We start from the raw sequence: 24,821 nt of genomic DNA on the forward strand, positions 1-24,821 counted from the left end.
CAATTAGCATTTTTTTTTTTTTTCGCAGTACGCGGGCCTCTCACTGTTGTGGCCTCTCCTGTTGCGGCGGAGCACAGGCTCCGGACGCACAGGCTCAGAGGCCATGGCTCACGGGCCCAGCCGCTCCGCAGCATGTGGGACCTTCCCGGACCGGGGCACGAACCCACGTCCCCTGCATCAGCAGGTAGACTCTCAACCACTGCGCCACCAGGGAAGCCCTCAATTAGCATTTTTATCAATAACCAATAAGGAGAAAAAATAGCCAAACTTCTGGGCAACAGAACCTACACTCCACAGATTTAACAGTTCCTTTGGTCTTTTGGTAAAAAGGTTAATTTTGAAAGTTAAAATTTGATTTTGAAGGGAAAAATAGGAATAAGAGATCAAAAATTATACGATACTACCTTCTTCAATAAAATAAACACTTAAGAGAAAAGCTGCCCTACCTCTGGGCAGAAGCTGTCAGAAACACAGAATACATGTGTGTGACTAAAAATTGTCTCAGGAAGCTTTCTCTTTAGGCATATATGCAAGTCAGGGACAGCAGTGATTCCATTATGACAGATGGCCAGGTCAGATTTATTCATTATCAGGTTTGTTTTACGAAATACCTTGTAAATTCCTTGAAAAAAAAGCCAAGAGCCTAGAACCCTTACTTGTATTCTTATTGCTACAACAAGGGGGTTAGTAGACAGCCCTTCGGTTCATTCTCTTTGCCTCAGAGTTTTGATCCATAAAATGATGACAATAATGACAACCACATTATGAGGTATGTTTCTACAATTAAGCCAATCAATGCGTTGTAAGTAGTGAGACTAGTACCTAACACATAATAAGTATTTATAAAAATATAATTTCCAAAGTAATCTGTACCAAATGGGGTCCAATTCTATGTAGCTCACCTTTGCTTTTTGGATTCACTTTTTAAAATAATGTATGATTTACTAGAGATGGAAAGAAGAAAGATACTGTGTTCTCCCCTATTTTTCTTGCAAAAGAGAAATTTCTGTATCCAAACTATAATAAAACTTGACTGAAGGGCAAAGCAAGGCGATATAGTAAAAATAAAAAGGATTTAGAGTCAAGGAACATGATACACATTTGGGGCATGGGGAGGATTCAATGAGAGTATGTGCGAGTAAGCCACAGGGGACAAGTACTCTGTTTACTGGTGGTTGGGTTCTAATCGGAGACACTTAGGAGTCTAGGGAAGAACACCACTTAAAATTTGAAAATTATTCTTTTTGCTTTTTGGTCAATCAATTTCAGCGTTCATGTTCACACTGTGGCGGCCCATACTTTCAACATCTGAAATATGTGTATAACTGAGTCACTTTGTTGTACAGCAGAAATTAACACAACATTGTAAATCAACTACACTTCAATTTTTAAAAAGTAAAATAAATAAATAAATAAAGCTCACAACATCACTAATTTAAACTGAGAAAGCATGTATCTGACCCACTGAATCACTTCTAGTAATTGCTAGGGCTCCTGTTGAAATGTAGTTTGTGGCAAGAGTATCCCTTCTTCCTCTACCCTATTTTCATTGTTTCATCTTGTCTCTTTACTACTAAGTTCTTTTAGTCTCTCCTTAAAAGAAAGTTCTTATCCAGAAGGCACAGATTTAAGGCTTGACATTTTTTTCCTTTGAATGAGAAAAACTAAAAAAAAAACCTCTGCATATAAGCCACACAAGAAAAAAAACGACCCAGGCCATCAAAGTTTAATGGCATTTTCAGTACTAATATCACTGGCATGGAGCCAAAGCAATGAAACCAGATTGTGTTTCCTCCTCCCACCCAAAACACCAAAGAGTATGAAAAAGAAAGCTCCCAGTCTCCTCCCAACTGGTGATCCGGGGACTCACTCAACTTGTGCATCATAGTTTAAAAGCGTGCAGCAAAAAGTATGTCCTTTTAATGTTTGTCAGCTCATCATCTGATGTGTTGCCTGCTCTGAGGGGCAGATATGCAGAATTTATCCTTTCCTTCCTATCAGGAAGCACTGCCTGTGTAAGAGCTCTGGGGTGTGAGAGAGGAAAAGTCGGGCACTTACAGAGACCGTGGAGCTGGGCGTGTTTGTCCCATAGCCAGAGGAGGGGAGAGAAGCCAAGGACCAGCGGCGTCCATCAGTCCTGGTGAGAAAGTGAGATTAGCTTAGGCCAACACTGGATTACGGTTACATAGGAACCCCAGGGAAACCGAGTATTTTTAGTTGAACAAATGACACAAACACAGTCAGTGAGGATGTGGAAATGTTCAGCAAGGGCCAGAGTAAACAAACGTTATACAGCAGGTTGACTTTTATTTAAAGTGAATCAATACACCCAAACAAGCAGAAAGTGAATGGGGTGGTCCATATTATTGATCTCTCACTAATACACTTTGACAAAATGAATACCAGGGATAATTACATCAGTCAGACTCAGCAGATTCAGATGAACAAAAACAGAAAGGGAGGAGGAAAAAACACTCTTATCTGGAAACTGATAACCGGGGCCATGATCTTCGGAAGGGCCTGCATTCCAGCATGGTACAAGAGCCTGTGGGGACTTCCATTGCATCCTCAGGACTTGCTGCTTATTATTTTCAAGGGAGCAGTCCTACTCATCACACCGAGGGGAGAAGGGATCAGGGGGCTCAGACCGGCTCAAGCCTTAAGTGGCAAATCATTTGAGCACTAAGAAAGTGATTGACCTTGTGCACAGACTCTCTTAAGAGTTATTATGCCTTCTGACACGACCTGGCTTTATAAAGTGTTCCAGCAAAAGCCTCTTGCAGGGTTTATGAGTATGCAGCCCAGCTCTAGCCAGGGAGAGGGAGTGAAGAATGAAAATTCTCCACTAGTGATAGAAGCTAATGCAAAGAGTAGGGTTACCTGCCCTAATCGTAGAGGCAAAGCTGTCAGGAGTCTTAACAGAGTACGGTTTTTATCTCCAAGTCGTAACAGGATGGATAGCTTCTGGGTTGAACTCTGGCTACGAATTATAGTCATTACAAGGGTCTCAGATGAGTTGCTGAAGGAGTAAAGACAACACTGTCGCTAAGGCAAGGGGACACCGGAAAGTCAATTTTCTGAAATCTCTGGCATTCCAGAACCATTCATTTACTAGCAATTTTGAGTGGACTATGCCTTCAAAATCACATAACAGCGTGAAAACAAATATACACACATTTGCCACGAGGAATACAGGAAACGCATACTTTTCTAAAGAGCTCTACTGCTTTCTTAGATGCAGGATCATGTGTAGACTTTTTGTAACTCATGATTAGATTAATTTACCAAATGAGAGACAAGAGTAGACCAAATTTACCACAGACACATTCACAATAAGTTGAAGTCAGGGAATTCACCAGCATTCGACTTGAATTTGAGAAATGTCACAATCAGATGTTTATGTAAAAAACTGACATTTTAGCCTAAATTACAGTCAAGGGAGGATACAATCATAGGCCACCAGGGATGTTGCCTCTGATAAATGCAAATGGTCCACAAAGACAAAATGGGGAAATTCAGGTGGACAAATCACAGAAGTAGTACAATGTTAAGATTTTAGTAAAATTTACCTGTCGTTTCTGTGACCACGATTGGAGTACAATTGAATCAAGTATGTTTTTTTTTAAAAAAAAAAGAAGCAAAATAAGATGTTTGTAAATATACCAGATAAAAGGAATGAAAAGAAACAAATCACATGTTCTCTAGAAATAATTTTATACTACTGAAAATGTTAAAAGAAAATAATTCTAAAAACATGCTTATAAAGACATCTGACCATCAATTAAATGGACACAGGTTGGATCTAGTTTTTTTACCTAATTATTAAAGATTTAACCCATTCCTGGACTTTCTATTTTAAACACCTCCAAGTTTTAAATGGACTTGTTCAGTCCATTTAATAGCAATTATCAGAAACTAGTCTCTGGAAAGAGTGAGGGACACAATTTCCCCCACCATGATTTTGCTTTGTGATTCCTTAACTCTCCTTTCCCTCAGGTATCAATGAACATATTTCAGATGAATGAACAACTCCAAGAGGAGACATGTTCTTATTAGTTCTGAAGCATAAATTACATTTGCTTACTCTGGAAAACACACAACTAGAAAGATGTTTAAACAAGAATATGCTCAGTACTCTGTGCAGCCACGGACCAGAAATAAGTTATGTCTCATAAAGTTCCCTAAGTTGTCCGTGTCTATTTACTCAAATGGAGCACAAAGGACCATTGCATTTTCATTACCATGACAACTGCACGTCAGAAATTCCTATATATGCTATATACAGTGCTTAAGAGAGAGCATGCCCTTTTTTGAAGAAAGCTATCACACAAGTATAATTTGGATCCTGCTAACAATGTTCTCTTTTCTTTGCAGCAGCTACCAGTAAAATGTTACCTGAAAACAAGAGTACATTCTTGCCAAAGCAACAAGGCTTTTTTGAAAAGAGTGCTTTCTTTGTGGGTGGAAATCTTAATGTTACACGAAATGAAAAAGTAAGAAGGGAAAAACACCTGATGGGAACACAGGATACAAAGAGATTGGCAAACAAAACACAAAAACAACCCCCCCCCCAAAACCAAAAAACCCACATCATTTCAACACTAACCACAAAAAGTTAGATTAATATGGTATACAACAAAGGAAGAAAGAAAAGTCCCTATTACAACTGTATGAAGAGGAAGATTTCTTTGTTTGTTACAGTCATCTGGTGTGAAACATTTTATGGTCTAGCTGATACTGGAACAAGATGAATTATGCCAATATAATGCAACCAGAGTAACTCTGCCCACCAGTGCTCAACAAGTGTCTCATGACCTGACCTCTCAGCAGGCAGGTCTGTTCCAGTAATTTGCTTACGGAAATATATTCTGAGATTTAATCTGATAAATAACAGCTAGACAGCTAGGAGACATCCACAACGATTATCCAGGGCTCTATTTCCTTTTTTAAATTTTTTTAAAATTTTTAAAAATTTATTTATTTATTTGTGGCTGCATTGGGTCTTTGTTACTGTGTGCAGGCTTCTCATTGCGGTGGCTTCTCTTGTTGCAGAGCATGGGCTCTAGGCGCATGGGCTTCAGTAATTGTGGCACGTGGGCTCAGTAGCTGTGGCTCACGGGCTCTAGAGTGCAGGCTCAGTAGTTGTGGCGCATGTGCTTAGCTGCTATGCAGCGTATGGGATCTTCCCGGACCAGAGCTCGAACCTGTGTCCCCTGAATTGGCAGGCAGATTCTTAACCGCTGTACCACCAGGGAAGTGCCTCTCTCTATATTTCTAATGAAAATGAAAGCAATTTATGTTACCTAAACCTCTACAACTTCTGGGGAAGGCAGAACAATGTCATTACCTCCAGTTTACCACCACCAAGGAATAAAACATTAAGTAACTCCACAATCAGATGGATTGTAAACCAGCTTCATCACAGTGATTAGCAAATTACAAAATATGTTTCCTTGCTCCAGACAAAATCTACTACACTATGATGCTCATTTTCATCCTTTTAACTCGATATTAAAAAATTAACTCGATAATTTTGCTCTCAAACACCTATTAGATAATATGGAAAGCAAGTATGTGTCATCCTATTTCCCAGTCTGAAATTCAACATTACAGGGGATGTCTACTGGGGGGTAAATTATCACGTTATAAGTAAGATCAGAAAAGATTAATAAGTCTGACCTTTATCCCGTCACCCAAGAATAATTTTTAAAATAGGACAATCTCTCCCCTCTGTTGGACTGAATATACAAAATGATAAAACGTGGGACTCCCTAAATGGCATTACTTCCTAAAGGCTCAGAAATGCACGCCAAATGGTGGGGAATGGAGACCCATGGAACTTCCATGTTTCTTGAATGAAAAATCAACTTGAAAATGGAAGAGAAAGATGACTGATGTCAAATAAAAATAGGCCAATTTGAGTTCGCAGAGCAAACACAGGGTTCTATTTACTTGAATAAAAGTTCAGAAAGATGATCACTCATGTCCTAATCTAAATTAATGCTTTTTGAAGAGTGTGGAGGGAGTTCCATCTGGAAATTCCTGCAAAATGAACCAGAGGTCTCCTGTGATAATCTTCTGTTACGGTTTATGGTTTATTTGTCGAAAATTAACATGCCTAGGGGTTTGTGTATTTTTTTTTTTATAGCATAGAAACCAGATTCATCTGTCCTCCAGTCAGCCACTTAATTATTAGATTCTCTTCATTTTTATAAATCTGGCAGGATTAAAAGACTGAGTTCAGTCACGTTTAAATGTGGGCTATAATGACATTTGCATTTTCTTTCTACTAAAAGTAATTAAAGGCATTCCCTTTTTAAGAGAAATGTATTTTAAAGACTATGGTATGTTCTCTTTTTTTAAAATCAGTTTTTATAAGATTTCCCTTTTCACTTAGAATGGTACCACCACAGTGAATTAATACTCATTGGGCAAACAAACACAGGCTTTGTGAGACCAGCTAATTGTCACATTTTCTTTATGGTGCTTAAAATGAGCACTGAAAGTATCAAAGTTGGAATTGGGGAAAATTGGGGTGTCGGTCTCAGGAAGTTCGTTGGAGATCACGTCTTAATTACTCTTGTGTCCTCCCTATGGTGGAGGCCTGGTACACACAGGCATTTACCATATGGTGGGGAATGTGTGATTTTACAAGAGAATCTTAGTTATCAGGAATTCTGAAAACGCTGCAAGCACATCCTTTTCTCTGGATTTAGTTATATAAAATGCATTGAACGCTGACAAAAGACAGTGAAGACGTTGCAGGTTTTGCTCGTGAGTAACATGTGTTAAATCTATTTTTTTAACCTACCTATGTGTCTTAATTAAATGCTACTTTAATTCATTTCAAGGTATGATTAGGTCTCTGAAGAAAATTTAACAAATATCTAGGACAGGGACTTCCCTGGTGGCGCAGTGGTTAAGAATCCACCTGCCAGTGCAGGAGACATGGGTTCGATCCCTGGCCAGGAAGATCCCACATGCCGCGGAGCAACTAAGCCTGTGCGCCACAACTACTGAGCCTGCGCTCTAGAGCCCAAGAGCCACAACTACTGAGCCCACGTGCCACAACTACTGAAGCCTGCGCGCCTAAAGCCTGTGCTCCACAACAAGAGAAGCCACCACAATGAGAAGTCCGCGCACCGCAATGAAGAGTAGCCCCCGCTCGCCACAACTAGAGAAAAGCCCGCGCGCAGCAATGAAGACCCAACGCAGGCAAAAAAAAAAAAAATATATATATATATATGTATATATATATATATATATATACACACACACACACATATATATATATATAAACAGACCATAAAATGAATTCATTCTGAATATGCAGAAACCTAGCTAAAGGGACAATTTTGTTTTCCGTGTGTTTTTCCTGGGTGGAAGAAGGCAGGGTATATACATGTTGAGAGGAATGACGGAACCCAGGAAGGTGAAGATTTGAATGTGACAGGGTGAAGTACACTAATTCCACACACACAACACAGAAGAGGTGGCTGTGTAGACTCCTCTGACTGGGAGAAATCACAGTAGAAGATCCAGAACTGAAAAGGTTTGATAATAGATCATATGCCCACTGTCCTCTGAGCAACAATACTTTCTCATGACTCACTGACCCAGATATGAGACATATAACTTTGATATCTGGTGTCCAATTCTAACTCAGATAGGAAGAGCAAACATAAAACATCCTCATGGCTTTACCTCAGGGAGATCACTAAATTGCTGGCTTGGTGCCCTCAAGGAAAGGCATCTTAGAGTTTATACCTTGTGATCCCAAGTAAGGTCATTTTTATTAAGGGGGGAAAAAAAAGGTATTTCAACAACAACAAAAGCAATTGCACCAAGACATATAGGTGAATCAAGTTCTTATAATATAAGCTCAGATAATTCAGTAAAAATCTGTTGATCATCAAAAGCATGTATGAGACACTGCACTGGGGATGGGAGAAAAGGTGGAAATGGTTTTCTCCTGCCCTCAGTGAGAGCCCACCATCTAGGAAGGACCAAGAGAGGTACATATAGCCTTAAAGGGTAGTGGAGGGAGTGGGGTGGGGGGATGGGATTCTCCACATAACACTTCATTATTCTACTCACAAGAAATCCTTACCTCCGTGCAAATGAAAAATGGGCAGAGGCACTGGGGGAGAAGTTTCTTGGACTATCTTGAGGGCTATTTCCTGTAGAGAGAAAGAAGAAAAAAACTTGACATCATGACTTTGTTTTTGTATCTTTATCTACATCCCAAACATTCTTCTCTTTAGTAGTAAGTTTCTGCATACTTTTGTAAAATGTCCATCTCCTCAAAAAATGTTTTACTTTTACTTGGAGCAGAGACAGGCGGTCAGCTTGAGCTCCAGCACAGCTTTCCAAATGTGTAAAATATGAATAAACAAACCTATATCACCAACCAGCAGTTTTCCATATATTTAACAACCTAATTATTTCAGTCCTACAGAATAATGAATATACAAATGTCCTGGTTCCTACTCTTCCAGATGTTAACGTTTCCAACAGCAGGATGGATGGAGAAGTATATGCTTCAATTGGGAGGGTGAGGATTTCTATTTTAAGGAGGCAGTCTTGATATTTTTATTTACAGAAACCGAAATAAAATTCTGAGTTCTCAAAAATGAATCCTCATATTTCAAAGTACATATTTTAAAGGGAGAAATGTCAGAACAAGTCATAAAATACTGGGGAGAACCCAACAGTTCAGACCTATTCCTCAAATGATCCAGCTCTATCTCAGCATGGCCTAGTGGCCCAGCAGGACTAACCATTATCCGTATTTCCTTCAATAGTCTCTCTGCTCCTAAGCAGCTGGGTGGTGACTGGCCAGGCAGCCTTTAAAAGCCACACGCAGAGGCTGGCAGAGGGTGTCTTCCCCAAGTCCTCTGGAGGCAGGTGGAGCACGGGTTGCTTACTGTAAGGCGGCAGCTCCTGGGGGACTTGCTACTTTCCCCATCAGAACATGTAACCTGCTACTGATCACTGAGAAAGCTTGGCAGGCAGCAGGTGAGGGGAGGTTCAGGGCACTCCAGACCACCCTGCTTCCCTCTGCATGTTTAATTAGGTTGAGAATTTCCTGAGGACCGGATGGGACTGTAGCTGGTGTAAATAAGGAGGTTAGGAAAGGCGGCAAACTAATCCTGTATGTTCTTGAAACACAGAAAATGAATCAAGAAGCCAGTTGCCACATTACTGATTTCTTACCGGAAGTGACAATTGTAATTAGGGGTAAGGAATACAAGGCGGCACCTTCAAGTCAGTACCTAGCTATAAAGGTAAACAATTTATTACCTGTGTGCAAAAAGAATAGATTAATGCATTAAAGTGGATAATTTCAGTGTTACCTTGAGGACTTCTGGACTGGCTATACCTCTACCGAAATTTTTCAATTAAAGTTGCAGATTTTATAGTGATGGCATCAACAGATGCCATTAAGTTTCTGACAGACAGCACAATTAAAGCCATTTAACTGGGAAGCACTGAAAAGCCCATTTCTTTACCGATAGAGAATCAAGAAGCATTTTCCCCCTGCAGCAATGAAATTTATCATGCCTTTGCATCTGTTGTTCCTTGGGCCCCTGGAGAAATGGATTCTGCATTTGCCATCCAGCAATCCAGGACTCTTTTTGTCCATTTATCTACACAGCTAAATTAAGTTCTTTGAACTTTTCCCAACAGCCTTCATTCCCCCTGCCCCCCCTCCCCAATTTAGTTTGTGCATCACTCTTCATATTCCTTAAAAGGTCTTGATTTCAAGATGGCTAGAAATCTTGTTTCTAAAGGGAAACAAATCAAATGCCAGAAATCTCCATGTCGATTTTGTTTTTATTTGGGAAAAAAACGTTGGCTTTGCTCACACCCCACACAGAGCAAACTACCAGTAAATTATGAGGAGAAACAAAACAATTGATTGAAGCCAAGGCATTCTGAGAACAATCGCTGCTACCCTATTCACTGAGAATAAATAATAAGGCCAGTGAAACTTGGCAGCAAATTCTTAGCCCTGTGTTCTTTGTAAAGAGAACACTATATCTGGAGATTATATGAGATCAACCAGAACAACTAGGAGAGCTTATTAAATGTTTTTAAGACTCTGAAGGAGGGAGAGACAAGGAATTATCTTAAAAACCTTTTCACTTTTAGAGATTTTAAGGAGTGGTCCCCCAGGAAGCTATGTAACATCTTATAATACATGGCGGCCCATCACTCTGAGGATGAATGGGCAGAGATGGAGATACAGAGGTAGGTTAATTTAACTCTGCTCTTTAAACAAACAAACAAACAAAAAACCCAGGGCTACCATTAACCATTTCTCATCTTCGGGTTTTGTCTTCCTATTCCATGCTGCCTTTTCAGGCACTTCCACTGACAACGTTCCTCAACTCCAAGCTATAGAGCCATTCCTATTATCTTACTAACCACAGATCTTTCTTCTTGTTTCATGTCTGACTGAAGAGCTAGTTGAAATGCAAATACACGCCCCTGCATTATCACAAAGGCCCTTAAGTGCAACGGGATATTGGAGAAAATGAAGGTGGCATGAACTAGACTGATAATTCCTTAAGGACGAGACACTATAGCTTAATTTGAGGTCAGTTCAGCAAGCTGGAGATAAACAGAAGGAATGGAAGGACTTCAGGAAGGGCACAGAATCAACCCAAACACAGCGGGGCAATGCAGTGGAGACAGGCTCTCTACAAGCAGGGAATTCAGACTGGTAAAGCCAATGAGTTGTGAACTACATGTATTGGTACTACCTAGTGGAAGGCCTTAAGAGATATTTGGATGCAAGAGAGATGCTAAGAGATTTTAAGCTGGCATTGAGTACGCCGAGTGGACAGATGTGCTGCCGAGGAGAAGGAGCTAGATTAGGACATGGAAAGCCAATGGAAAGGCTATTCTGGTGAGCAAACCAAGGGTAATTGGTGATGGATTAGAAATAAGTCATGAAAAAGATTACAGACTAAAAGTGACTGAGGCTTCCAGTGTGAGTAGACTGTCCCATTAACAGGGAACTTTTAGAGAGAAGTGGGGCGGTAGTAATAGTAGAGGAAAAGGGTAGATGAGTATTCTAGACATTTTTGTCATTTGTTACAGAAAATTCCTCTATTTTCCTGAGGGAGAGATTAGAAGATTAGCAGATTAAATAGGCAGAAGTCAATCTTCGAGGTCTTTGTTCTTATTTGAAATAAAAATTGATTTCTATGTTGTCTCTTAAGTCTTAGGGGTACTATTTTATTTTATTTTTTTTTTGCGGTACGCGGGCCTCTCACTGTTGTGGCCTCTCCCGTTGCGGAGCACAGGCTCCAGACGCGCAGGCTCAGCGGCCATGGCTCACGGGCTCAGCCGCTCTGCGGCATGTGGGATCCTCCCGGACCAGGGCACGAACCCGTGTCCCCTGCATCGGCAGGCAGACCCTCAACCACTGCGCCACCAGGGAAGCCCAGGGGTACTATTTTGTTATACAAAACAACACTAATTTAGAACAGATTGAATTATAAAACACACCTTATATAGTCTTAACTTAGAGATGAGGACGAGACTGTTGTGGACACGCACAGCACTTCCCCAGGACAAGAAAGTAAGCTGGATTGAAACCAGAGTCCTATACTTGACCTTCACTGCTCACAGCACTGCTCTCTGAATTCATCCACCCATCTGCAAAGCAATACCTGAGAGACTCTCAAACGAAAACTGGTGCCAGTTAATTCTCTGCCCATATGTGCGACACTTGCTTATAACACAAATCCAGCTGTTCCCAGGGACGTGCTGCCTCTTGGATGTTTGAGTGCCATGACACTTTATAGACTACTGTTTCTGACCTGGTAAAGGAAACCTTAGTAGTGGTCAGGCGTTGAATAGGTAATTAACTCCAGGATCCCCAGGGGCAACTAGCGTTGCTAATACACAGGCAGTACATCAAAACAGTACTTTACCTAACGGAGCTACACAGGGTGCCTCATTTTAGAGGCAGTTATTGTTAAGAAAGTGATTTCCAGATTAATTAAATTGTTTGATTGCTTTGTAATTAGGTTGGAGAAGTCCTGTGTCTTTACCACAGAGAAACAAGCTGCAAATGTTTTTAGAAGGCATATGCTATACCCACTATAGATTATTAATGTGCTTTTAATAGCTGTCTGTTCACAAAATGATAGTTTCTGGTTGCCCTGATTTTCTATCAGGACTTGAGGGATCCAAGAATTAATGATAATTGCCATTTGAAGCTCCTGGTAGATCAAAAGAGTAAGCCCTCACTTGAATCCTCGTTGTTATTACTTGGTGATCGGCTTAAATTCGTTGTGACTTTTTTACACCATAACAACCAGCGCTGTGTTTCTTAATCGTTCTGCAGGAGATTCTCAGCGACGAATTGACACTGCTGAAAAACCTTAAGTCGAAACTTCACAGGACCAAACCTAGGACCCCCTCACAAGATGTTATGGCAGCAGATAAAGGGGACAATGGAACAAGTTATGCAGGGACCTCAAGCTGAGTGGACTTTGAAAAATAACAGTTCAGTTTCACGTGAGAACTTTAAGTCTATGCTACCAGATCCAGCGGACGCCAGAGAAGAGTTAGAAATCCTCCTTTCACTTAGCTGTCTCAGAAACTGGCTCCTCTCCAGATATAACTGCAGAATATTAATTAAACCTGGACAGCTGTTTAGACTCTAAGTGGACAGAGAAACCTTGATTAGCCTTCGGTGGCATTCTCTCAGGGTAAGCTGTGAAGTGTTCACAGCAGGCCAATAAATAGATTTTTATGCCTGGGTTTTCAAGTAAAGAGAATTATGCACAATAAATCAAGCCTTTCTTAAAATCTGGCCTCTCTGAACCTCTTTTGGTTTTCCCATCCCTGCCATATTGATCCTTCTTACCCAATACCACTACTCACTGTCATCTGATTAATTCATTCAACAAATATTTATCAATATATAAATGGTGTGATTTGATTTGCATTTTAGAAAGAGCCCTCTAGCTCTTCTGTGGCCAATGGGCTCTAAGCAGGCACAAATGCAGGAAGCAGGGGGGATCAGTAAGGAGGCTACCAGCATAGACAAGGTATGAGATGATGGTGGTTTGGACAGGATGGGAGTAGAGCTCAGGTATGTTCTGGTTGTAGAGACAACAGGATTTACTGAAAAACTGGACTGAGTGGAAGTATGGGGGAAAGAACAAAGTATTGCCATTTGCAACATGGACAGACCTGGAGGGTATTATGCTGAGTGAAGTAATAAGTCAGACAAATACTATATGATACTTTGTAGAATCCACATAGAAGTGGTAATACAAATGAATCTATATACAAAACAAAACAGACTCACAGATATACAAGACAAACTTATGGTTACCAAAGGGGAGAGGTAGGGGAGGCGGGACAAATTTGGTGTATGCGATGAACAGATACAAACTACTATATGTAAAATAGATAAGTAACAAAGGATTTACTGTATAACAGAGAATTATACCCAGTATCTTGTAATAACCTATAATGGAATATAATCTGTAAAAACAAACAAGCAAACAAACAAAAAAAACCAAAGCACTATGCCGTATGCCTGAAACACAATCTTGTAAATCAACTATACTTAATTAAAAAAATGCAAAAAGCCCCTGAAAACCTGGGTGGGATTTATGCTCTTTTATTTACGAAGGCACCACCTCAAATAATTTTAAATATATTAAAATGTACTTATGTTCCATATTATATGCAATCACATGTAACAATGTTACACTTCTTAGATGTAGCATTTATATTACTCAATTAAACACTGAAAGTTCTATTATAGTTTTTTATTGTACTTGAGAGCAAATAACATTTTTCCAGCTCACATTATTCAGTACCTAACAGATTTAATAGCCCTGATCTGTTTGATATAGCCAAACTAGAAAACAGTGCTAGTTAGAAGTTTGCAGAGGAGGAAAATTCTATAGGCTGACTAGTGAAGTTTGAGGAATGATAACTTCAATCATTCTATATCATGTCACCATAGGTAAAACAGAATGAAGTGTAATGACAGGTATACTGTATTTCATTTCTCTCTTCTTCTCACTAACATAATTCTAAATGCTGGTGAGGGATACATTTTGGTTATACGTGTAGACACACAAAAAGCGTATTTTGAATTCTCAGTGCCTAAGCTAGTCCCTGTAACACAGTAAACTAGAAATGTATTTTTTTCTAATTCATCAATTATGTATTAAGTTCTTTTTATATACAGAGCTTTGAGTTACCTGCTAGAATAAATAGGTAAACAAGACCCAAAGAGCTAAAAATCTACTGATAGAAGATCTGTACATTACCAACTCTAGACTTATCTTGTGAAACCAATTCTGGATCCTTATTCATGTGAAAAAGAAATTTTCTTAGATCAAAGCCCTTAAATGTGTCAAAATTACTCACTAAAAACAAACTCTCAATGATGATACCACACAGAGAATGTACTATGTCACAACAGACACTTACAAAATGGACACACCGTGCTTTCTAAGGAATGACTGATGAGCTTATAGGGTGGAAAACATGTAGGGAGTGAGAGAGATACCCAATAACAGGTCAGTTTCTATGTCCTAAGACTCTCACAGATACCTATTGCCTCCATTTCATGAAGCCATTCCTCTGAAATTTGTGCAGTGTATTTGAAATGCTGTGTCATTGACACGAATCTCTTGGAGATGTGTTATAATGGGTTCTCGGGGATGTTTTAGCTTTTCATTGACCCCTCCTTATTACTCTGAATTGATGTCATATCTCAAGGTGATCCCAAGTAAAGACTGGTGAATGTCAAGAGTGATGAAGAAAGTTGAGTTTTAGTTGTATGTTTTCCTCCCATCTACAGTCATTCATCTTCCCGGCAGTAGAGAAGAGATTACTTTTAGCCTTTGTTTAAAGTTACTGAGAAGCGTCTGTAAGGTCAAGGTAGGGGAGGTAAGAACATAGCTACTGTAACAGATATTCCTAAGTTTCATGCAGTTTTATGAAATATGATGCATTCTATTCATCTTAGATAATTAGTCTCTGAATGTGGATAAAAGACTGAGTTAAAGAATGTAATCTAAGGTGTGCATATTTTTTTTTTCTATCTTACATGAAGGGATTTCAATTCTTTAACATAATTAGATACAAAGAATTTCCATCTTTACCTGGAAGAGGGGTGGACAATATCAGGAAATTGGTTGCTCTCAGACTGTTTGCTTCAGTTGCTGAGTAATTTCTAGTCAAAGAGGCAATATTTAAATGAAATGCTGCACATCCGTATAACTTGCTAAAAGTAATCTGAATGTACTCTCTATTATAAATCTCCTCCTTTCAGCTCCCCCTAAAAATATAAATACTAAATTTAAGGTGGTCCTACTTAACAAAATGGTAAATGTTCCTTTGGCTTTTGATACAAAGGCATTCATTCCATCGGAAAGAAGCAAAATACGTGTTACGTATTTTTTTTAACAGTTAATTATGTTCGGTTTCTAACTCCAGAAATATCTTGAGAGTTAAAAGAATTGAAGACATTCAGTTCTATTGTTTCATAATAAAATAATATGTAATGTGCCAAGTATCTAATAAATCAGAATGCTGACTTTCAGTTCCCATAAACCATTCTATACAAGATCTTAGAAATTCCCTGGCCCCGGCTCTCCTCTAATATTTTTCTCCCACTCTCCTCTTCCATACCCTTACATCAATAAACAGTTCTCAGTATGAGGTGCACAGGTGGATTACCTGGGAAGCTTTAAAAATGCTGATGCCAGGCCCTAGTCTACCCCTTTTAAATGAAGTGACTCTAGTCAGCTGCCAGGGCTGAGAACTACGGCCTTAGAATTTCCTTGTACTCCGTAAATCATGCCCAAGACTTCATTAGCCATTTAGAGTTCTCAATCAGGAAGTCTTGGATTTTTTACACTCCCCCCCTTTCCTTCTATAACTCAACTTCCCCGCCTTCTTGTCTCAGCTATACTAATTCAATGTCCCTTTTATACATTTACTTCACTCTGACCTCCAAGTAGTCTCAAAACAAGACTAAGACTGGAAATTTCTTCTCCATCAACCCGAACAAATACTATCCCACTATGTCAACACTCCAGAAATCCCACCTGCCTGCAGGTGTCCTCTTAGGTTAATCAAGTAAGTTAATTACACTTCTTCTACCCGAGTCCTACTGCTATTCTCCTCTAAACTCAATTATTTCCACAATTTCTCCTTTCCTCTAAAATAGGAAAATCCCCCAAGCTAAGCTGTGTATCATTCCTATGTTCCTGGGTTAAGATTAAAAGTCTCTGTATAAGGAAATCATAGGGAAGAAAACACTCATAAACTATAACCCTGTTTATACTTTTACTGTCAACTTTAATCATTTGATTGCCCCAAGCTGAAACACCAGCTATCGTTATAATCAGTAACCAACAGTATATGAACGAGATATTTGCCTTAAAACTGTACATCTCACTCTTTCATTTTTTAAATAAGCAGACGCCTAATATTTGGCCCAGGTAATATCAGAACATGTAAAATTATTAGAAACGTTAAAATCAAGGCATGGGGGGCTCAATTCAACCAGTGATTATCAGAAGCAAAACTAAAATCATTCGAATTATCCTAATCATTCCTCCTTGCGGAAAGCATGATCTGCCCTTATCCATGATAGGGATGTGTCCATTCAGGGCCTTATTCTATTTATGGTCTATACATGTATCCATATTTTTAGCACACAATCCTAAGTAACTGATGGGTGGGGTGAGGGGAGCTTGTTTCAAACCACATGCAACCCTGAGGTTCTGGATACACAAATATCAACCTTCAGAGAATCACTACCCTAAGGAGCCACAGATATTAATTATAACATGTTGAACCCTTCAGGTATGTTGGGGTGTATTGAGGCAGGGAAACAAGTTGTAATTACTCTCTTAAAAAGCACAACAGGGTCCTCAAGGTCCTCTGAATGAAAAATTAGGTACATAGCAGGTACATAATTTGGCATATTAAATCATTTAATAAATATTTATTTATCTTACTAAATATAAGAGCTGACACTATAAAACTACTAGAAGGAAACAGAGAAAAGACTTCTTGGGCTTCCCTGATGGTACAGTGGTTAAGAATCCACCTGCCAATGCAGGGGACACGCATTCAAGCCCTAGTTGGGAAAGATCCCACATGCCACAGAGCAACTAAGCTCATGCGTCACAACTACTGAAGCCTGTGCGCCTAGAGCCCATGCTCCGTAACAAGAGAAGCCACTGCAAGGAGGAGCCCAGGTACCGCAACGAAGAGACGCTCACGCACCCCAACCAAGAGTAGCCTCTACTTGCCGCAACTAGAGAAAGCCCATGCTCAGCAAAGAAGACCCAATGCAGCCAAAAATAAATAAATAAAATAAATAAATTTATATATAAAAAAAACTTAAAAAAAAAACTACTTGACATTGGTTTTGGAAACAATTTTTTGGATATGACAGCAAAAGGGCAAACAACAAAAGCAAAAATAAACAAATGGGACTACATCAAACTAAAAAGCTTCTATGCAGCAAAAGAAACAATCAGGGCTTCCCTGGTGGTGCAGTGGTTAAGAATCCACCTGTCAATGCAGGAGACACAGGTTTGATCCCTGGTCCGGGAAGATCCCACATGTCGTGGAGCAACTAAGCCCGTGCGCCACAACTACTCACCTGCGCTCTAGAACCCGTGAGCCACAACTACTGAGCCCCTGTGCCACAACTACTGAAGCCTGTGCCCCTAGAGCTTGTGTTCCGCAACAAGAGAAGCCACTGCAATGAGAAGCCCACGCACTGCAAAGAAGAGTAGCCCCCGCTCGCCACAACTAGAGAAAGTCCCCTCACAGCAACGAAGACCCAACACAGCCAAAAATAAATAAAAACAAATTAAAAAAAAAAGAAACAATCAGTGAAATGAAAACGCAACCTACTGAACAAGAGAAAATATATGCAAACCATGTCTCTGACAAGGGACTGATATCCAAAAAAATAATACAATTCAACAGCAAAAAAACAAACAATCTGATTAAAAATGGGCAAATAACTTGAATAGACACTTTCTCAGAGAAGATATACAAATGGCCAACGGGTACATGAAAAGGTGCTCACCATCACTAGGCATCAGGGAAATGCAAATCAAAACCACAATGAGATTTCACATCACAACTGTCGGAATGGCTATTATCAAAAAAACAAGAGATAACAAACAGTGAAGATATGGAGAAAAGAGAACCCTGGTTCACTGCTGTTGGCAATGTAAACTGGTGCAGACACTATAGAGTCTCCTCAAAAAATTAACAATGGAACTACCATATGGTCCAGCAATTCCACTTCTGCGCGTTTATCTAAAGAAAATGGCATCACTATCTCAAAAAGACATCTGCACTCACACGTTCACTGCAACATTATTTACAACAGCCAAGACATGGTAATCACCTAAGTAAGTGTCCCTTGACAGATGAAAGGCTACACACAAACACACACACACACACACACACACACACACACACACACAGTGGATTGTTATTTGTTCGTTAAAAAAAGGAGATCTTGCCTATTGTGACAATATGGATGGACCTTAATGGCATTATGCTAAGTGAAATAAGACAGAGAAAGACAAATACTGTGTGTTCTCACTTATATGTGGAGTCTAAAAAACTCAAACTCAGAAATAGAGAGTAGAAATCTGGTTGTCACTTACTTGGGGTGGGAGAAATGGGGAGATTGTTAAAGGGTACAAATTTCTAGTTATAAGATGAATAAGTTCTGGGGATTTAACGTATAGCATGACGACTATAATTAACAGTACTGTATTATATATTAAAAGTTGTTAAGAGAGTCAATGTTTAATGTTAACACCATACACACAAAAATCGTAATTATGTGAGGGGATGTAGAAGTTAACTAACCTTATTGTGGTAATGATTTCATAACACATACATGTATCAAGTCAACACGTCATATTCCTTAAACATATGTTATATGTCATTAATATCTCAGTAAAGCTTGGGGGAGAGTCGATATATGCTGGGTACCTTGCTAGGCCTATTAAGTCAAAGCTAATTGATATGGGGGGGCTTCCTTCAAGTGATGTTGGCAGTGATGCTGGATGAAATGGAATACTGTCATTCTGGAGACTGTTTAAGCTAGAGCTCTGTATCCTGAGAACATTCAAAGGGTCAAAAATAAACAATCATTTCGGGTGTCAGGTCAGTGTGAATGTAACGCAGACCAGTGCTTAGCAGTTGGACAGGAAAACCCTGCCATATTTCCCTCCTTTTTGGCTACAATATGGCAGACCCTTGGTAGCCTCTGGAGGAAGTTAGATGAATCACACCATCTCTGACAATCCTCTCACCCACGAGGCAGGAAAGAAAGATCCAACAGAACATAATGGGATACTGCACTCATGGTGATATGTATACATAAAGTGAGGAAGCCACAAATTCAGAAGACAGAAGAATGGATGGCTGCAGAGAGGCAACCTTTCATCTGAACCCTGAAGGAAAGTGGTAACTGAAAGGAAAGGAGCCTTCTGAAGCAGAGGAAACTGAACAAAGGGACAGAGTCTCAAACGTGAACAACACAATTTTACATGTCTTAATTTTATTACAAAAGCAATTATATACATCGTAAAAAAAATTCAAATAGTTCAAGGAGGTATAAAATAAAGACTGAAAATCTCTCCTAGCCTCTGACTCTCATTCATTGATTCATTCAAACACTTAATATGAACTCATTATGGGCCAGGCACCACAACAAGCTATGGGCCACATGCTGCCTCCCCAGCCCCAGCTCTACTCTTCAGATGTATGAATTTATCTAGAAATACATGTAGATATATAAGTATATAGTAGGTATATTTAAAAATTCCCAAAAAAAAAAAAAAATTCCCCAAATAATACCATGAGATATATATATATATATATATATATATATATATATATACTTATACATACACACACACTTATATATACAGTTGACCCTTGAGCAACACAGATTTGAAGTGTGTGGGTCCACATATATGCAGATTTTTTCAATAGTAAATCCTACAGTACCACATGTGTTCAGTAGTTGACTGAATGTGCGGATATGGACTGCGAATAGAGGAACTGTGAATCAGAGGAACCTCAGGTACAGAGGGACGACTCTTATACTGAGATTTTCAACTGCGCAGAGGGCAGGTACCTGTAACCCCTGTCAACTATTTATATCCTGTCAACTATTTATATTCTATAATTGCTGTTTTTTGTTAATAATCTAGCTACAACTTTCTATATCAGTTCATCTAAATAAATTTCTGTCATCTTTAGAATCAAATAAAATTCCAATATGTCTTGTACCATAATTTACTCAGTCTTCTATTAATAGATATTTAGACTGATTTCAGTACTTTGATTATCCAATGAATATCTTCTGAATATTTAAGTGATTATATCCAAGAGCTAAATTCCTGGAACCAGAACTACTGGTCCCAAAAGTGAGTTCAGAAATCTCTTGCATTCCTATACACTAAGGATGAAAAATCTGAAAGAGAAATTAAGGAAACACTCCTATTTACCACTGCCACAAAAAGAATAAAATACCTAGGAATAAACCTACCTAAGGAGACAAAACACCTGTATGTAGAAAACTATAAGACACTGATGAAGGAAGGAAATTAAAGAAGATACAAACAGATGGAGAGATATACCAAGTTCTTGGATTGGAAGAATCAACACCGTGAAAATGACTATACTACCCAAAGCAATCTACAGATTCAGTGCAATCCCCATCAAACTACCAACAGCATTTTCACAGAACCAGAACAAAAAATTTCACAATTTGTATGGAAACACAAAAGACCCCGAATAGCCAAAGCAATCTTGAGAAAGAAAAACAGAGCTGGAGGAATCAGGCTCCCAGACTTCAGACTATACTACAAAGCTACAGTAATCAAGACAGTACGGTACTGGCACAAAAACAGAAAGATAGATCAATGGAACAGGATAGAAAGCCTAGAGATAAGCCCACGCAAATATGGTCACCTTATTTTTGATAAAGGAGGCCGGAATGTACAGTGGAGAAAGGACTGCCTCTTCAATAAGTGGCGCAGGGAAAACTGGACAGCTACATGTAAAAGAATGAAATTAGAACACTCCCTAACACCATACACAAAAATAAACTCAAAATGGATTAAAGATCTAAATGTAAGGGCAGACACTATCAAACTCTTAGAGGAAAACATAGGCAGAACACTCTATGACATAAATCACAGCAAGATTCTTTTTGACCCACCTCCTAAAGAAATGTAAATAAAAATAAACAAATGGGACCTAATGAAACTTAAAACCTTTTACACAGCAAAGGTAACCATAAACAAGACAAAAAGACAGCCCTCAGAATGGGAGAAAATATTTGCAAATGAAGCCACTGACAAAGGATTAATCTCCAAAATTTACAAGCAGCTCATGCAGCTCAATATCAAAAAAACAACAAACCCAATCCAAAAATGGGCAGAAGAACTAAGCAGACATTTCTCCAAAGAAGATAGACAGATAGCCAACAAACACATGGAAGAATGCTCAACATCACTAATCATTAGAGAAATGCAAATCAAAACCACAATGAGGTATCACCTCACACTGCTCAGAATGGCCATCATCAAAAAATCTACACCAAAAAAAAAAAAAAAAATCTACAAACAATAAATGCTGGAGAGGGTGTGGAGAAAAGGAAATCCTCTTGCACTGTTGGTGGGAATGTAAACTGATACAGCCACTATGGAGAACAGTATGGAGGTTCCTTAAAAAACTAAAAATAGAACTACCATATGACCCAGCAATCCCACTACTGGGCATATACCCTGAGAAAACCATAATTCAAAAAGAGTCATGTACCATAATGTTCATTGCAACCCTATTTACAATAGCCAGGACATGGAAGCAACCTAAGTGTCCATCGACAGAAGAATGGGTAAAGAAGATGTGACACATATATACAATGGAATATTACTCAGCCATAAAAAGAAATGAAATTGAGTTGTTTGTAGTGAGGTGGATGGACCTAGAGTCTGTCATACAGAGTGAAGTAAGTCAGAAAGAGAAAAACAAATACCATATGCTAACACACATATATGGAATCTAAAAATAAATAAATAAATAAAAATAAATAAAAATGGTTATGAAGAAGCTAGGGGCAGGACAGGAATAAAGACGCAGATGTAGAGAATGGACTTGAGGACACAGGGAGGAGGAAGGGTAAGCTGTGACAAAGTGAGAGAGTGGCATGGACATATATACACTACCAAATGTAAAATAGATAGCTAGTGGGAAGCAGCCGCATAGCACAGGGAGATCAGCTCGGTGCTTTGTGACCACCTAGAGGGGTGGGATAGGGAGGGTGGGAGAGAGACGCAAGAGGGAGAAGATATGGGGATATATGTATATGTATAGCTGATTCACTTTGTTATAAAGCAGAAACTAACATACCATTGTAAAGCAATTATACTCCAATAAAGATGTTTAAGAAAAAAAAAAGGAGAGTTCACTTTTCACTTTGGTGCATATAACTAAATTGCTCTCCAAAGACATTGCCCTAATTTACACTGTTACTAGTGGCATATGGAACACCATCTCCCCTCAGTCTTGCCAACACAGAATTTTTTCATATTTGGTGGTATCATATTTTTTTTTAATCATATTGTTTTGATATGCATTTCTTTAGGATGAGTGAAATTGAGCCTCTTTTAAAATATTAACTGACCATTTGTTCTTTTTTGTACTAACCATCTGCTTCATACTTTACTCTCTGAATTATGTTAAGTCTTTTTTTGAAATTCATTTGTTTTTTGTTTTTTTGTACAATGAGGCAATTCTGTCAATACATTGAAGATGTTTCCACCGTTAGTGCTTATCTTTTTTTTTTTTTTGCGGTACGCGGGCCTCTCACTGCTGTGGCCTCTCCCGTTGCAGAGCACAGGCTCCGGATGCGCAGGCTCAGTGGCCATGGCTCACGGGCCCAGCCGCTCTGCGGCATGTGGGGTCTTCCTGGACCGAGGCACGAACCCGTGTCCCCTGCATCGGCAGGCGGACTCTCAACCACTGCACCACCAGGGAAGCCTTATGCTTATCTTTTAATGTTGCTTATGGTAACTCATCTGCAGAGAACATTTTATGTAATCAAATTTATCAACTATTTTCCTTTATGGCTTACAAGGTTTTGTACCTTGTTTGGAAAGACCTTCCTGACTCCCAAATTATTTTCTAAATGCAACCATATTTTCTTCTAGTAGTTTCATGGGTTTTTTTAAATTCAAATATTTTTCTGTATCTACATGGGATTTATATGGTTTAAGGAGTAAGATATAGCAGTCCAGTTTACTTCTTTTCCAAATGGCTAATCAACTGATTCAAGACCATTTATTGGCTTAATAATCTACATTTTCCCCGATGATTTAAGTAAGGCATATATATATATATATATATATTTTAGATGTTGGAGGTAGGAGTTTATTAATTAATTTATTTATTTTTGCTGTGTTGGGTCTTCGTTTCTGTGTGAGGGCTTTCTCTAGTTGTGGCAAGCGGGGGCCACTCTTCATCGTGGTGTGCGGGCCTCTCAACATCGCGGCCTCTCTGTTGTGGAGCACAGGCTCCAGATGTGCAGGCTCAGTAGTTGTGGCTCACGGGCCTAGTTGCTCCGCAGCATGTGGGATCCTCCCAGACCAGGGCTCGAACCCGTGTCCCCTGCATTAGCAGGCAGACTCTCAACCACTTCACCACCAGGGAAGCCCAGTAAGGCATATTTAAGGAATGCCAAGTAACATGATGCCATAGAGGGGGAGCTGTAGGAAGTTAGGACAGAGCCAGTAAATGATGGGGAGCAAAGAGAATGGATGAGAATCAAACTAGAGAAATCTGAAGACCAGTTGGAAATATCCTTTAGGGCAGTATTCCAGGTGATTTTTGACCTGGATGGGACCGTGGAATCCCTATTTGTATCAAGTATTCCAGGTGATTCTTAGGCACACTAGAGTTTCAGGATGGCTTTAGAACAGTCATTCTTAACGTTGGTTTCACATACAAACAGCCTAGGGAACTTTAAAAAATCCAATGACCAAGTCACACTTCAGTCCAATTAAATCAGAATGGGGATTGGGGTGAGGGAAGTATCAGTCATTTTTAAAGCTTCCCAGGTGATTCCAATATGCAGTCAAGTTGGAGAAACACTGCTTTAGATTCTGCTAAAGAAAGTGAATTTTATAGATTAAGTTGTTCTCTAACCTAATTATGTATCAAAATCCCCTGGGGAGCTTTTAAAAAGATATACACTGATGCCAGGCCAGATAGATGAAGTTTCTGATTTAATTGGTCTGGGACCTGGGTATTTTTTTAAGCTCCACAGGTGATTGTAATGTGCAGCAAGGCTTTAGGACCTACAGTACAATCATTCTCAAACTGCAGAGTGTGTCAGAATCACCTTGAGGATTTACTGGGCACCACCCCCATAGTTGCTTAATTAGTGAGTATGGGTTGGAGTCTGATAGTTTGTATTTTTAACTAGTCTCCTGCTGCTGCTCCTCAGTGGATCACACTTTGGGAACCACTACACTCATGCATGTCATAACAAACCATGGGATGTTTTTCTTTAGTTAAAAGACATAATTAAGTTCCTGTCTTAAAAAATAATAGCTTCAATGTAGAAGAAAGATTTGAGAGGCAGTGAGAGTATGCAGGAAGATGGAGCCCAGTTCTCATTCCACTGCAAAAGCCCTGAGCAACTGGCTGGGGAAAGGAGCCAGGTGTAAAACACATTTCAGGGGAGACTTAGCAGCGAGGGT

At 39.4% G+C, this 24,821-nt stretch overlaps 1 protein-coding gene across 11 annotated transcripts in view; it reads right to left on the bottom strand.

Moving 5' to 3' along the window:
* The window catches only part of MAST4 (microtubule associated serine/threonine kinase family member 4), a 575,337-nt gene that overhangs the window by 66,083 nt on the left and 484,433 nt on the right, over positions 1-24,821 (bottom strand). For all 11 annotated transcript variants that reach the window (XM_049707889.1, XM_004270764.4, XM_049707892.1 and 8 more), the window contains 2 exons: positions 8,111-8,180; positions 2,059-2,137 (listed from right to left, as the gene is read on the bottom strand). In XM_049707889.1, coding sequence (XP_049563846.1) covers positions 2,059-2,137; positions 8,111-8,180 — 149 coding nt within the window. The remainder of the gene's footprint in view (positions 1-2,058; positions 2,138-8,110; positions 8,181-24,821) is intronic.

The sequence above is a fragment of the Orcinus orca genome, chromosome 3 (assembly GCF_937001465.1).
Source record: "Orcinus orca chromosome 3, mOrcOrc1.1, whole genome shotgun sequence".
In the NCBI taxonomy this organism is placed as follows: Eukaryota; Metazoa; Chordata; class Mammalia; order Artiodactyla; family Delphinidae; genus Orcinus; species Orcinus orca.